The sequence below is a fragment of the Coffea eugenioides genome, unplaced genomic scaffold (assembly GCF_003713205.1).
Source record: "Coffea eugenioides isolate CCC68of unplaced genomic scaffold, Ceug_1.0 ScVebR1_738;HRSCAF=1465, whole genome shotgun sequence".
Taxonomy (NCBI): Eukaryota; Viridiplantae; Streptophyta; class Magnoliopsida; order Gentianales; family Rubiaceae; genus Coffea; species Coffea eugenioides.
The window spans coordinates 681-17,639 of record NW_020864604.1 but is presented as its reverse complement, the minus strand read 5'-3'; the positions used below and the strand labels follow the sequence as shown (position 1 = coordinate 17,639).

The 16,959-nt window shown below is 35.2% G+C and overlaps 1 protein-coding gene across 1 annotated transcript; it reads left to right on the top strand.

Moving 5' to 3' along the window:
* Positions 1–5,445: 5,445 nt before the first annotated feature.
* On the top strand, positions 5,446–10,918 carry LOC113758811 (long chain base biosynthesis protein 1-like; the record flags this gene model as incomplete). Its single annotated transcript, XM_027301531.1, has 8 exons — positions 5,446–5,518; positions 7,858–8,007; positions 8,086–8,180; positions 9,227–9,318; positions 9,703–9,796; positions 9,884–9,956; positions 10,062–10,194; positions 10,744–10,918. Coding segments are annotated over exons 2-8 (768 nt in total), but the record flags the coding sequence as incomplete, so codon positions are not given.
* Between the last annotated feature and the right edge of the window lie 6,041 nt (positions 10,919–16,959).

Sequence of the window (16,959 nt, the reverse complement as noted above, 5' to 3'; positions counted from 1 at the left end):
TACTCCTGGTGATTCAGCTTGAGGTAAGATTCTTCCCGCAATTTTGTCGTTCATGTGGGTGATTTGGGCCGTGTGTGCTTAATTTCTAAAATTTGACACTTAACCCTTGTAATTTAGCTGCAACATACAAATTTTTTCACAAATTTAAAAGGCCTCTGTAATTTGACTGGTTTGCTTATAATGTTATAGGTTCGGGATAACAGCAAGAAAAAGCTCTCGGTGGGGTTTTTGGAATAAAGTTAGCTTTCTGGGTATCAAGTCATTTGTGTGGTTTTCTAATATTTGTCATTTAGGAACAACATCTGCATCCTAGAATACCGGAAGTGCAATAAGCGTAACTGAAGTAGCCGACAACCCAGACCTCAACTCTAAAAGAACACAAATGGATGTTGCAATACAAGCAGTGGAGACAAAGAAAAGAGACAGCTCAACCACTTTGGCACCCTCACCGTCTACAAAGTCCAGTGAAGGAACCAGTGGTACAACCCCTGCAAAACAAAATGAAGAAACCACCAATAAGCAACGTATCTGAATGCTGCCTATTACAGCATCTAAAAGATTTTACTACTATTACTATCACTAAATAACTGGACATACATAATGTCCTTTTGAACTACTCTATTATCTATCTGGATCATGGGAAACCTATTTGTCCGTACATTTTTGGGAATTTGTTGCATCTACTTATTTGTCTTTGGGAACTTGCTGATTCTAATATTGGGTGGCTCTTATGTTGTTTGTCTCGTAATTGTACCTGCCTCTAATTATGTCGCACAGTGTACTATTTTTAGTTCAACGAAAACGCTTCTTTAACCACAGGCACCAAACACCCGCGCGATGCGCGAGCACTCCCCCCTAGTATTATATGTTAATACAAGGTAGTATTATTAATTTATATACATTAGATATAGGTTAAACACATATAATTTTCATTGATCTGCATTAATACAAAACAGCATAATCAATTTATATATATTGATTAGATACATATAGAATTTTTATTCGTTAGTATGTATTAGATATACATAGGATTTTTAGTGACCTACGTAATTTTTTGATATTTAATATTTTTTTAGTCTCGAAAAATAGTCTCAAAAATGCAAAAGCTTTAAATTAATAATTTAGTAGTTAACAAATATTATGGAAGTACATTTTTGAAATAGAGCGGAATTATCCTATATTTTTTAAAACAATGTCGTATCAATGGAAAGCTAATACAAAGTGTCACAATTGATTTTATATTTATTAGATACACACAAAATTAATTGTCGATATAATATTTTCCCTAAAATCATTATTTTTGGTTCGACATATTTTATATTTTGGAGAAAATGAACATATATATATATATATATAAAGGCACACAAATAGAATGCAAGAACATATATAGATTTGGATAGCCCAAAAAATTCACGTCTGCATTAAGGAATGGAAGGTAGCGGCTGCACAGCTGCAACAAACAAAAGTAGAGAAACAATAATTAAGAGAGAATATCATCGAAGCAACATCTTTATTATTCAATGCGTGTATCTTGTTTCTTGTATATAAATTAACAATGTGATATCGAAGCAACATATATAAATTAAAGATTTTTAACAATGTGATATTAGAAATTAAGAAATCATATATTTGTATTTATTCATTTAATCATGAAGCAATTTATTTATTGATGAATTACTATCACATTCAAAATCAACGAATAGATAATGTAACACATAGAATTTATATTGTTCTGCTTATATTAGATGCACACAGAATTTTTATTGATTTGTATATTTTTTAGAAAATCAATATCTTTGCTAATATATATATTTTGGAGAAAGTTAATAAATATAAAAGAGTAGAGGAAATTATATTTTGAAGAAGGAGAAAGTTAAAGAAGGAAGTTATATGTTGAAGGAAGTTAATAAATCAAATCGATAAATTAATATATTTTTGTCAATAAAGTTAGATAACAATTGCAGCAGCGGAAGATGCACAAGAAACAAAAGGACAAAACTGTTAGATAACAATTGCAGCAGCCAAAGGATGGACAGCAAACAAAAGGACAAAATTGAGCATAAAATTACAAAGAAACCAGGACAAGGGCACAATTGGAAGAAGGGAACAAAAGCAGAAATGAGCAAAAAGGCACCAGCAGCCAAAGGGGCTGCACGGAAGCTTGGAAAGGACCAAAAAGGACGAAATCAGCTACGAAACCACAGCGAAACCGGCACAATTAACTGTGGGCAAGCCTTCGCGGCTTTATGTAGTTTAGATATTGTTTTTCTGAAGGTATTTCATCCCCCAGGAAATAACAAAGCCTTAATACATGTTAATTAAGTATTGGTTGAGATTTTATAATTTCTATTCAAACACTAATGAAGAGAAATGTTTGTTAACGAAGGAAACTGACATATTTGTTATCATAAGAGTCATAGATCTGATAAACTTCTCTTTAGAGAACCAATGATTGAAGCAACTTATAAATTTTAAGTAACTAGCTTATTAAGTTAAATAAAATCCAAAGGATCAACTAAATTATTCCCAGATTTCACATAGATTATTTTGATCACCCCATTTGAGATCAAATCTCTTACATACTCATGTCTATGCTGGCATGTCTAGATTTCCTATCGTACAGTCTATAAGCGTTAGACAGTCACCTCATAGGTATAATACAAGGAAATAGATTGTATTAGTTGCGGCCACAACTCTATATCCAACACTAAATTTTTGAACCATTCCCCTTCCTTGCTAGCAACAGCCAGTGCTATAAATTCGACTTCCATAGTTGAATGTGTAATGCAAGTTTGTTTTTTTTGAATCCCAACTAGCCGCACCACCTCCAAGAGTGAAGATCAAATCTGATGCTGATTTATTGTCATCCGTGCTAGTTATCCAACTTGCATCACTATGGCCTCAAGGCACACATGGATAATCAGGAAAAAAAACTATGCACAAATCCTACATTCTTTTTAAATATCCGAGTACTCTAGCAATTGCTTTCTAATGATAGTAACTAGGCTTACTTATATATCTTGACAATTTGCATAAAGCAAAAGCTATATCAAGCCGAATACAGTATGCAATATACATAATATTCCTTATAGCACTAGCATACTCTAATTGGGTAACAATTTTATCACTATTTTCAATCAACTTCATACTATGGTTATGAGGAGTACTAGCTTCCTTGATATCAAGATGGTTATACTTATTAAGAAATTTGTCTCTATAGTGAGATTGATTCAAGGAATATCCTCTTGCATGTTTAGTAACTTTTATTAATTCCCAATATAGTATTTACTTCATCAATGCCTTTCATTTTAAACATCGAAGAAAGATACATTTTGAGCTCGTTTATTGCCAATATATATATATATATATATATATATCAAATATAAACATGTCATTGATGTAAAGACAAACAATTACTCAAAATTCTTTTGTGAATTTTGAATACATGCATTAGCTAAGATTGCATTATCGAATTTTTTCGTGCCATTGCTTAAGAGTTTGTTTTGAACTATATAGTGACTTAACAAGTTTGGACACTTTGCGTTCATTTTTAGGAAGTATAAATCCCTCAAGTTACTCCATATATACTTCGTCTTTCAAGTTAGCATTTAAAAAATACAGTTTTAACATCCATTTGATACATATGCAATTCATATCTGGAAGCCAAAGCAAATGCCTAATAGAAGTTATTTGTGCCACAAGAGCGTAAGCATCTAAATAATCAACTCTTTTTGAGTAAATCCTTTTATAACTAATCTTGTCTTGAAAGATTGGATAGAACCATTTATGTTGTACTTCTTTCTAAATACCCACTTGCCTTTTATTGGGTGTGAGCCAGGTGGTAACTGGTAAGTCCATGAAGACCTATGTATTATTTGACATTATAGAATCCATTTCATCATTTATAACTTCTTTAAAGCTACATCTATATATCTATACATATCATAGCTTCACTAAATGTTTCTTTGTCTTCTTCTACATTTAGTACAATAGGTATTTTATTCAACACTTTAGTTCTGTCTCCTTCAACAAGGGAAACATTGGATACAGTTAAAACAAAATCAGGACCAAAGGATTTCTCTTTCCTTCTTTCACAAATTGCTAATTTAATTTTGTTGGACTGTTGTTACTTTGATCATCAATGATGGAATTAGAGATGAATTTATTCTCGAAAAACTCAATATGTATGGATTCCACAATATGTATGAATATTATAATCTAGGTCTAGTAATCTATATGCTTTTGAGGTTTTAGCATACCCAATAAAAACACTTTTTAATTCCTCTAGGTCCTAGTTTGCTTTTGCAAGGATAAGGAATTTTGTAAAAAGCAATATACCACCACACTTTCAAGTAATTCAGATTACGTTTACTCCATAAGGTGAAACCATAAATATTCTTAATGGAACTTTATTTTGAATGTGGCAAGTGGTGTATAAAGCTTCATCCCAAAAGAGTCAGATGACAATTTATTAGAATTCAAAAGCATAGAATTCACCATGTCTGCTCAGTTCTATTATTCCTTTAACCCAAGTCAATTTGCTAAGAAGAATAAGAAGCAGACCGTTAATGAATTATTCCATTTTCTTCGTAATACAAAGAAAAGGAATCTGGAAAATATTCATCTTCGATAGAGAAGGACCATAATGCTTTTTCCCTTTTGATTTTCAACAATAGCTTTGTATTTTTTAAATTTATCAAAAGCTTCATTTTTTGTTTTCATCAGATATACATATGTATAATTTGAATAATCATCTATAAAAATAATGAAATATCTTTGGGTAAATTACATACAAATTTCCTATGGTTTTGCATAATGCCAGACAACTCTAAATTTCAAAATAACTATATAATCCTCCTATACTTTTATCTAAAGTGAAAAATAGAAAAAAAAGCATAATCAGTTATGGTGAATTAGACTACACACGTTTTAAAAGTGCGTGTGATGAAATCATAATATCTACTTAATCCCCTTGTGATTTGCACAAATATCCACTTTATTGTCTTGTGATTGTTGTATTTATCCATGTAATACCCTAATAGTTTTGTATAAGGTAGCTTAAGTTATCGTTTGATTTAACATTTAAGTAAGGGCAATACTGGTGTTTCAACTAATGATGTTACATAAACTATTTTCTATCAAAATTTCCTTTAATGTAGTATGAGTTAGTATTAAATTAATTAACTAATATAGTAAATGAAAGGCACCGATGGAATCACATTATTTTCTCTCTTTTAATATTACTTTATAATTATTGATTGAATCTAAATGTTACAATATAATTAATGTCAAGAGATATTAGTGTAATGTTTGAAACTTGGAGGGAGGCCAGTAAAATAACCAGAAACCTCAAGGAAAGTCTCTGAAATTGTCCCTTTAAATAACTATTACTTACATTTTCTTTATCATTTGCATAGTAGCCCCCTTGCTTTTGTTTTTCACTTACTTGTACCCCAGAAGCAAAATGATCAGAGTCTGAGGTCTCCTCTTGCACAGACTAGTATCGTCAATGTCCCAGGTAATCTTCTTCCTCCGCATCATCTGATCCCTTCTGCTAATTATCGGATTCTGGGATATCAAAGTTTTCTTCTTTTTTATTTGAATTTTCTTTCTTTTTTTTTTTTCTGGTTTGATTGGTTTTCACAATGTGCTCTAAGTTGTGGTTGGTTAGTTTATTAATTGTTTCGAAAGTTGTAAGTTGATTAATTAAGACTGCAATTTGCATTTCGATATGAGTTCATTGCCTTGGGGTTAGGTTGTTGGTTTTTTGACAAAAATTTTGGGTGTGTTCTGGTTATTTTTATTGATTGGAATATAAAGTGGTATTGATCAGGCATTCTTTTCTGTTTAATGGTTGATTATTCAGTAGAGGTTTTTAGACGAAAATACATTAAGAAAGCTGCTTTCTTTTCAGGTTTTTGATAGAAAATGTTTGGTTTGTTCAGATTGTTTTACATGGATTTGGATAGAAACTGCGAGTAAAATGGCATTATTTTTGGGTTTACTGTTCATATACCTGTAGAGGATTTTAGGCAATAGCTTCTCCTTTATTTTCAGGTTGACTGATAAAAAATTTTGTGGACATTCTAATTTTTTCACATAAACTTGAACAAAAGTGATACAGCAGTATTTTCTGGTTTATTGTATTTCGATTCGTTGATGCTTTTAGACGAAAAATAGAAAAGGTAGCTGCTTTCTTTCTTACAGAAATTAGGATTGCAAAATGTGAATGCTGCTGTCCCGTTGCTAAACGATGAGTTTCTGATTCTATTGATGCACTGTCATAAATCTCTCTCATTGAGTTTTAATTTCCACAATTTGTGGGCCAGTTTGAGTTGTGATTGGCTTTTATTATTGCCATTGTTGTTGGTTCTTATAATCTTAGACCAAAAAAAATAAAAGAAATACTAAAATGAGATTAGGAGAATGATTTACCTGATAGCATAGACTTTCAAAAGTTCAGAAGTATTGAATAAATAATTTTATACAAGCAACATAACACAGCCTGCAGTCACTACATCTAATGGGTTGTCTTTTAAATCCAAAACATTTAAAGAGGTACAAAAATGTTTATCAAAAATAATGTGTTCGGCTTCACCTATTGGGTCATTTTGTTTGTTCCATCAAATTAAAAACCCAACTCGGTTAAGTGGCTGGTTCACTGGGTTTACTGGTCGAACAGCCAAACTTTGTCAGAAGTAATAACTACAAAATTAATTGATAAAGATTTTTAACTATAAAAGGCATTAAACTTAATTTTCCTTTGTGCAGCAAAGAAAAAAATGAAACAGACTAATAAAATTAACTCTTTCTCTTTTGTATTATTCTCCTGCACTAAAATTCCTCTGTTTAACTAGATTTAATTTTCCTAAGCTGTTGATTAGTGTTAGTTTTTGGTGAAAATGTTAGAATGTGATTGTTACTTGAGTGATTGATATGATCTGATTAAATCACTGTTATCACCAGTTTCAATGTGTTACAATTTGCCCAAATATGTTCCTGGTTTTTCTCTTTTTCACATTCATGAATCATTGTAGGAGCTACTGTTTGATTGGATGTGATCTTGATCATATAGGTCGGATGGTTTAATTGCAAGAATATATTGGAGTTATTGCCCTGGCTAGAAACATCTCATCTTTATGCTTGTAATTCTGTTTCTAATTGCTATTAGCACTAAATTTACAATAATGTAAGATGAAGCTAAGTTCGAATGCAGAATTAGTTAAAAACAGGAGCATTACTATAAGCTAGATTTATGGGATTTAAAGTTCAAACATATCTATATTGCACATGATTGGAAAGCCTTGTAGGCCTCATTTAGTAAGTTTTTGATATCTTATGACAATGAAACTCATCGTATATAACTTTTTCTGGATTAGAGTAATAATCAAGACTATTGTATGGTGGATTTTTACAGACATTTAGACCATAAAGAATCTCAGAATTTTATGGTGTCTTTGTCGAAATGTGTTACGGCTATCGGACCTTGAGGTGCAATTTCTAGTGTAACGCTGACATTGCATCTTCAAGGGCAGTTAAAATATCTTTCAGTGTTAAATCTCCTTTCTTTTAGTTGAATGTGCGGAAAAGTAAAGGAGATGAAGAATCTATCTAGATATCTGTCACTAGGAGAAGTAGGATGCTTATTGCCAATCCCAAACCCCAAAGAGTTGGATATTGGATATATTCATTACTAAGTTGAGAATATTAGATGATTTTCATGTCTAACAAGATATATCTGTTATTTTTTATGCTTGAGATGGTGACATTATCATTTTAGGCCATTAGTCAACCTTTAATTTGTAGATACCAATATGATAATTTTTTTGGTTTGTCTTTCTTTTTACTTCTTTGTAGGTTGAATGCTGTTTCCTTGTATTTATGCAATTTAGCTAAGGACAATGGCATCAATTGCTATGGATATGTTAAAAGCTGCATCGGATTGGCTCACTTTTGTTTTTGATGCTCCTTTTGCAAGAGCTGTTGTCTTTGGAGTGAATATTGGAGGTTTTTCATGAAACCAGATAAAGCTCAAATGCTTACTCCTCTTTTCGGAGGTTTATAACATTTCCTATTTCCTTGTAGGGCATCTATTTGTGGAGGGTCTTCTCATTGTGGTCATTGTTTTTCTTCTTTCGCAGAAGAGTTATAAACCACCTAAAAGACCATTGACAAAGAAGGTTTGTCAGGGATGCCTAGCTGCCAAAGGACTTTCTTTTTGCATTTTTTTAACTTTTTCAGTTGGCCTAGGTTGTGTTGTTCCCTTTGAGACAAAGAAAAAGAATTTGATCTGGGCTTTTCTCTTTCTCCTTCACTTCCATGTGTTGATTCTTTATCTGGTAAGAGAGTTGCTATTAGGCTGCAGTAATACTCAGAGTTGGATGTAAAGTTGTTGATACTGGAATTGCATGTGTCTATAGGAAAATTGCTTGTTTATTGCTCAAAAGGAATGTTGTAAGATTCTGTTGATGTATGTTACTCTGTTCTCATAAGGCTGGTGTATATGTTCTTTCTGGACCAGTCTTTATCCATATCATGTCTTAGAGTGGGAATTTTGGTGTCAAACATTCTTGACTAAGATGCTTGGTAGATTCATCTATGCCAAATTTTCTTTCCGAGAGTCTTAGGATTTAAAGGAGTAGAATCATAGCATTTTTTAGACATAAACCTTTCTGGAGAGATATAGAAGAAAGATATCACATTGTATGAAAGCAAGGAATTTTTTTTTAAAGAGAGAGAGAGAGAAGCATGAAAGATTTCTTCAGCCAAATGCAATCAAGTTGGTGCACTTCAGAAAAGAAAGACTGCAAAGTGCATATATTTGAACTTGTAGTGCATCTAAAGATGGTAAGTTTGTTTTGCCCTAATATGTATCTATTTATATGATGTTAAAGTTGCAATCTCTCTCTCTCTCGCATGCGCGTCTGAAAATAATTCAATTTGTGTCTCTTTTTTCACTAATTGATATTAGTTTACATTTTTTTTTGTCTTTAAAGAAAACTGACCATGAGAAGGTGGGCTACACTGCATGTGGTCTTACCTGTCTTATCACAATAAAAGTATACAAAGGTGAAGTTTGCACAAAATTGTGGAGCCTAAATTGCATGAAAGAATTATTCTATGTCTTGTGACTGGATCCAACCTCTTAACATTTTGGTGTCTCCGTCTTCTAAATTGTGTTCACCAGGCTGATCTGACAAGTGCACTTTACTTTGATAATTTTCAGGAGATTGATGAGCTATGTGATGAATGGGTTCCTGAACCTCTAATTCCTAAAATGACAGATGAGATGAGATATGAACCTCCGATATTGGAGAGGTAAAGCCAGGCTATTCTGCCTCTACATAGTAATTTCATGTTCAAGTTTGGCTTTTGTGAGGACCATGGTTAGTAAAGTTGGACTTTTTTTAAGGGGTAAATAGAAGTATAGAATTTTGTCTGGAAATTGTCAAGGAAAAGGATAGTATAAGTAAAGTAAGTGTGACAGGAAATATGCAATTTTAACTGATTTTTATTGAATGAAATGGGTCCATCTGTTTCAATGGCCTCATTCCAATAGTTGGTTCTGTGATGGTATGACTCCAGGTGATGAATAAAGCAGTGATGCTTCACTTGTTTAAGTAAACAATTCCTTTGAGTATCTCAATTTCTGATTTTACTGCAGTTAAGACTACATTGTGATTAACAGGTGTATCTTTGCAGTGCTGCAGGGTCACATACGTTAATTAATGGCACAGAAGTTATTAACTTTGCTTCAGCAAATTACCTAGGATTAGTCGGACATGGCAAGTTACTTGTAAGGAGAAGCTACTTTTCCTGTCAATGGTATCTTGTGCTGTTGAATTTTCTTAAACAGATCCCTTATTCCTAACTTGTGCAACAGGAAGCATGTACAGAATCATTGGAGAAATATGGTGCCGGTTCTTGTGGTCCTCGTGGATTTTATGGAACAATAGGTATAAATTAATTTAATCATTTACAGAACTGCAATGAGCATGGTTGAAATTTTCTCCCTTAACTTGGCATTGTGACACTCAATTATCTTTTAATCTTTGGTACAGATGTCCACCTTGATTGTGAGGCCAGAATAGCAAAGTTTTTGGGCACTCCAGATTCCATACTTTACTCTTATGGACTTTCCACCATGTTTAGTGCCATTCCAGCATTTTGCAAGAAGGGAGATGTCATTGTTGCGTGAGTGTTTCTGATTTTTCTGTTTTTAGCTCATTAATGAATAGCAGGAATTAATCATCTACTGATGTTTCTTTGCTTGGGGATCTGAGTCCAAGTACATATCATTAATGGCACTATGTAAAGGGGATTAAAATGTCTTAGTAGAATTGCTGATAAATTTTAGGTACTGAAACATCTCTTCCTTTCAAAGTTTTGGTTATCTTCTGTTTCTTTGCCACTTCTTTTGACTTTTTCCTCCTGCTTTCCTAATTAATTTTTTCTGTCTCTTATCATCATCATCTTATTCTTCTTTTCGTTCATGCTACTTTGTTGCATATATTAGCCACCCTGTTGAGCAATGATGTTGGATATTATTTATGTGATAGTTATATCTTGTCTACCCGTTCCCTCATGGTACAAGGCATCAATCATCATTACATGATGTTAGTCGGTCATGATTCATCCAAATTTTGTATATCTGTTTCTTTCAGCTGTTGACTTGCAAATTTATCACAATAATTTGTCTGAAAGGTTTTGTATGAGTTGTCAAAGGGATTGTTGCTCTTGCAGGGATGAGGGTGTGCACTGGGCAATTCAAAATGGCCTTCAGCTTTCCAGAAGTACAGTAGTATATTTCAAACACAATGACATGGAGTCTTTAAGAGATATGCTAGAGAAGGTCACCAAAGGGAACAAGCGTGCAGAGAAGCTGAGGCGCTATATTGTGGTTGAAGCAGTGTATCAGGTATTATTCAGTTTGTTGTGACATCATCCATTAACCATCCTTAAACATGTCATGTCTTAGAAGCAATCGATATTCCCTTAGAAACATGTCATCTAGCATGATATTCCCTTTGCCCTCTCACTCACCTTGATGAAAATTTCTGTCCTCACTCTGCATTGTCCATCATGTCTTAGAAGCAATCGATATCTAGTATGATATTCCCTTTGCCCTCTCACTCATCTTGATGAAAATTTCTCTCCTCACTCTGCATTGTCCCAAGTTGCTGAGTTGTTAAAAGTATGTCTTATCTTTTTAGTTGTAAACCGTTAAAGAGGCATTGCGTAAATTTGGCTCTGATCAAGGCAGTAGACAGAAATAGACAAAGTAACACAAGGGCGAGAGAGAGAGAGAGAGAGAGTGTGTGACGACCCCACCTCCCCCTAAGGCGTACCAGAGGGTTCGGCGGACTGCCTGCCCAACTCTCGCCAGGACTCACTCACTCGAATCACGTGTACACAACCAAGAACCATAGATAACATTCACAATTCAAGCTTATAATTTACATTGATAGAAAACTAGGTACAAAGTCTCGATAAACTTAAACTAGTTCAAAACGTATACAGTCCAAGTACAAAATGTTCCATTCGAGGAATAGCGCGAGTACAAAACCAAAATTCAAAACAAAGTCTAAAGTAACTAGACTACGCTAGCCTTTACACTTCTCACGTTTCGCTCGTACCCCTGTAAGGAAAACAAAACTAATAGGGTGAGTCGAAACTCAATGAAGTTCCAAATATCAAATTGGCCAATAAAGCAAATAATAACATAGTAATAGTGAATTAGCGAGCAAACAAGTCAAATCAGGGAAAATAGTACTTCAATTAGCCAAGAAATATCAGATTTGCATTCATATATAAGGATACGGTAATCATATCTCGGCTCCATTCCAGCTTGATCAATTAGTAGTTGACTCTCCGTCAACTTTCACGTAATAACAAGTCCAAAATAAACTTCACTACACGCCAATTTCCGTCCACCGATCAACCCCCTTTTTCGGGCCCGCACGTCACACAAAACACGGGTGGTAATACTCGAGTATACCGTTTAGTCGAGGAGATAGCACTCCACTCGACATTACAAGTGACCCAGGGTTTGTTATCTAATCGACCAGGCCCTTGCCGGCTCGACTCGATTAACTAGCCACAGGGTTTCTGGAATTCCAGGCAAAACATATTTCAAGTACATATACAACAAGTCAAGTACGATCAATAGCAAGAACAAGTCATACTAGGGCAAGTGCGGTAAAGTACACCCTTGCATTATCATTTATTTTCATGTAATCAAACAAGTCAAGTAAGGAACATATGTATCAAGTACAATCGGATATTTGGAAGTACTCACCACAATAGTGCTTCTAGTTCTCGCGTCGAGGTGGTACTCCGGATTTGGAGTCCAAATTTGCGATAAAATTTCAGTTTGAGAACTTTGAAACACGAGTAGGATTCGAAACTTAAACGTTCCGTTCATTAAGAATCGACCAATTGAAATTCATTTGAAAGACACTCGTGAAACACTTGCTCGCTTTTCAAATCGTAAGGTTTTGTAACATAGATGCTTGGAAATAACACTTGAGTTGAAAGTACAAGGAAATTCAAGTTTACATTGGCCATTATGTCTTTTCCTCAAGGGTACAAGTTCGGCCATGTCCTAACGTATAACCCTCGCTAAACAAAGTAGCAAAGGTCATTGCCAGTTCAAGTGATAATCACTTAGCCTTTACTCAAGTCGCTAATATAGTTTTCTAATTCTCGAGTAAAAATTCGGGCAGCATGCCCTTTGTGTTTACCTAATTTTTTCAGCCATTTAGGTTTCATTATTTTTCCTCAACCAGAACCCAACATCACATATATCAGCAATTCATGTCAAGAGCCGTTCCATAGGCTCACAATATCATAATAACAAGAATCACAACAGTAACAAGTGCAGAAATTCAATTTAGCACAAGACAGATTCGACGTATGAATGCGGAAATAACATATCCGAGGCTACGTTTATCGGATTGAGGCGCAACCTATGCCGTTTCGAAGCTAAGACACAGGGTTACAATGTTCATGAAGGTCACTTAGTCCAGTTTCTAGTGCAACTTAGTCAAATTCTCAAATTACAAAACCAAAATCTAACTTGTCGGCTTTTCAACCGCGTTACACTGTAATGGACATATCTCAGAGTACAAAAGTCTAATTCAGGTGTTCTTAGAGGCATTTGAAAGCTAAGACAGAATGCTACAACTTTCATGTTTTGGCAAAATGCTAAATCAGTACGTATCCTAGTGAAAAAAATACGATAAACTGGACAAACTGATCACACGGACTGATGGGGAAATACTTAAAATAGTAAGGGTATTTTGGACTTTTCATGACCTACGTTGTTCCGTTTGAGCTGAAATTTTGTAGGCACCTATAAAATACCATTCTCTACAACTTTCATTCTTTGACCTAAGGCCAATTCGGCCTCTAACATAGGGTTACAAATTCGGACAGAATGTTGGGGAAAATTTTCCAGATTCTGAAATTTTTTGTAATCAATGGAACTTTCTCAATTTTCTTGGAAAATTTTCCAGATTTTGGAATTTTGAGTTTCTAGTGCAACTTTCCTTAATTTCTTGGTCTAATCACTACCACAACACCTTATAAAACTTCAATTGCAACATATAAGCATCTTACAACAATTTGGGCAGAATTTCCACAAGCCCTAGTTCATCAAATAAATTGGGGAAAACTTCTAAAACATGCTCATCATCCATGATCTCACCACAAGAGCAAGTTGCCAAGCTTAATTTAACAAAATTGAAAGTAAAACTTAGAGAGATAAGCTCTCTTACCTTGACTAGAAGTCACTACAAGTAGCCCAAGCTTTCTCTTCCAAAAATCACACCACAAGCCACTAGCTAATCACTCAAGGACAAGTTTAATCGGTTTACTTTGTTTGTTTTCTCACTAAGTTGTTGGATTTGATGATGAAATGGAATGTTTTCCTTTGGGTTTTCTCTCCTCTCTCTCTCGGCCAGAACCAGCAGAAATGAAGAAGAAATTGGCTAAGTGTTGGAGTTAAATGGATGGTAATGATCTTGGTTAAGAAGCCATGAGGTGGTGACAAGTGTCACCACCACCACCTCTTTTTTTTTTTCTCTTTCTTTCTTGCCTTTCTTGGCCACTAATTTCGGTCAAGCTTGCTACAATTTAAGAAGATATTATGTACAAAAGTCAACAAACTTGTTGGGTAAGAAAAATGGTGGTCAAGTAGTGCGTTCAATCGGTAATGCGCGGGACCCGCCGGATCGCGCCGTTTTTCTTAAAAACTCACGTACTAGGGTTTTTACTTCCCATTCACTAACCTTATATCCTTGCCACTAGTCACATATTATTTCTCACTTAAAAGTCACTTTTAATCCCTAAATTAATTCTTACTCTGTACCGAAAATTCATCCGGCTAAAAATCGCGAAAACCCTAATTTCGCTCCAAACTTGAAACTGAAGCGTAAAACCCTATTTTCTAGGTTTATTTACACTTAGAGTGAAATATTTGGGTAGTGGCCTTTGATAAATACTAATTTTCAAATAAAAGGGTATTTTTGAGGAAAAATACAAGGAATTTGCGAGTCCTCACATTCTCTCCCCCTTAAAAGAATTCCGACCTCGAAATTCATACCTTTAGTCGTGAACAGGTCGGGGTATTTCTCTTGCATGTCTTTTTCTAGCTCCCAAGTTGCTTCTTCCACTTCATGATGCTTCCACAGAACCTTTACTAAAGGAATCTGCTTGGTTCTCAGGTCCTTCACCTTTCGATCCAATATTTGAATAGGTCGTTCTTCATAGGTTAGGGACTCGTCAAGTTCGACATCTTCAGGTGGCAAAATGTGAGTTGGATCCGGATGATATTTCTTAAGCAAAGAAACATGGAAAACGTCATGGATCCTAGACAAACTAGCTGGTAGCTCAAGTCGATAAGCCACTTTTCCTATTCGCTGAAGTACATTGAAAGGTCCTATATATCGTGGTTGCAACTTTTTCCCTTTTCCTGATCTGATCTTCCCTTTTAATGGTGTAATCCGAAGAAACACCTTGTCCCCCATTTCAAACTCCAAGTCTTTCCTTCTATGATCGGCATAGCTTTTCTGACGGCTTTGGGCTGTTTGAAGCCTCTGGCGAATCATTTTTACTTTCTCATACGCTTCCTCAACCCATGGTATTGTGGTCGGATCTATCACTTTTCTCTCTCCTACTTCCTCCCAATGGATTGGAGATCGACATCTTCGTCCATACAATGTTTCATACGGGGCCATTTGAATAGAGGAATGGTAACTATTGTTATACGCAAACTCAACCAAAGTTAAGTATTGGCTCCAACTTCCTCTAAAATCCACAATACAGGCTCTCAGTATATCCTCAAGAGTTTGGATGGTTCTCTCAGATTGTCCATCAGTTTGTGGATGATACGCTGTACTGTAACTCAATTTAGTCCCTAAAGCCTCTTGTAGTTTCTGCCAAAATCGAGATACAAATCTGGGGTCTCTATCCGATACGATATTCACTGGTACCCCATGTAATCTCACTACCTCATCCATATACAGTTTAGCAAGTTTCTCCAAAGGATATTTCATGTTCATTGGTAGAAAATGTGCAGTCTTAGTTAATCTATCAACTATTACCCAAATTGCATCATGCCCCTTTTGTGTTCGTGGCAATCCTGACACAAAATCCATCGTTATGTGCTCCCATTTCCATTCAGGGATCTCTAAAGGCTGTAACAAACCTAACGGCTTTTGATGTTCAGCTTTTACTTGTTGGCACGTAAGACATTTTTGCACAAACTGGGCAATTTCCGCCTTCATATTTTCCCACCAATACAGACTTCTAAGATCTCGGTACATCTTATTATTCCCTGGGTGTACTGTATACCTAGAGCAATGTGATTCCTCCAAAATCTCCTTTTTCAATTCCTCATCCCTAGGTACCACGACACGATTTCGAAACTTCAGGATTCCAGCAGGACTTAGATTGAAATTAGGTAACTCCCCTTTTTCCATCTTCCCTATCCACTTTTGTACCATTGGGTCCTTCACTTGACCCTCTTTGATTCGTTCCATCAATGCCGATTTCACCTCAATATTTCCAAAAATCACCCTCTTCGATTCTAAACGGGGTTTCCACTCACAGACATCTTCCAACAGGCTCCACTCTCTCACTAGGGAACTTGCTAGTTGAGCTTTCCGGCTTAAAGCATCTGCTACAACGTTGGCCTTTCCAGGATGGTAGTTAATTGTACAATCATAATCCTCTAAGAACTCTACCCACCGACGTTGTCTTAGGTTTAACTCCTTTTGAGAAAACAGATACTTAAGGCTCTTATGATCCGTATAAACCTCAAAAGTTACACCATAAAGATAATGTCGCCATTTCTTCAAAGCGAATACTACAGCTGCAAGCTCTAAATCATGGGTCGGATAATTCTGCTCATGAGGTTTTAATTTCCGAGATGCATAGGCAATCACATTCCTACTCTGCATCAACACACATCCTAGCCCTTCTTTCGAAACATCGGTATAAACCGTATAGCAATCACTTCCACTAGGCAAAGCTAAAACTGGAGCCACAGTTAATTGCTTCTTAAGCTCTTGGAAACTACTTTCACACTTAACATCCCAAATATACTTTCCCTGCTTCTTGGTCAAGTTAGTCAAGGGTCCTGCAATTCTCGAGAAATTCTTTATAAATCTGCGGTAGTACCCTGCTAAGCCTAGAAAACTTCGCACCTCTGTAGGATTTTCTGGCCGCTTCCACTTAGCCGGGTCTACAGCAAGGCCATCTTTCGAAATTATGTGACCTAGAAATGCCACACTTTCCAACCAAAATTCACACTTACTGAACTTAGCGAACAATTGGTGCTCTCTTAGGGTTTGTAGTACTATCCGCAAATGTTGTTCATGCTCCTCCCTTGACCTCGAATACACTAAGATATCATCAATGAACACCACTACAAACCTATCCAAGTAAGGTTTGAAC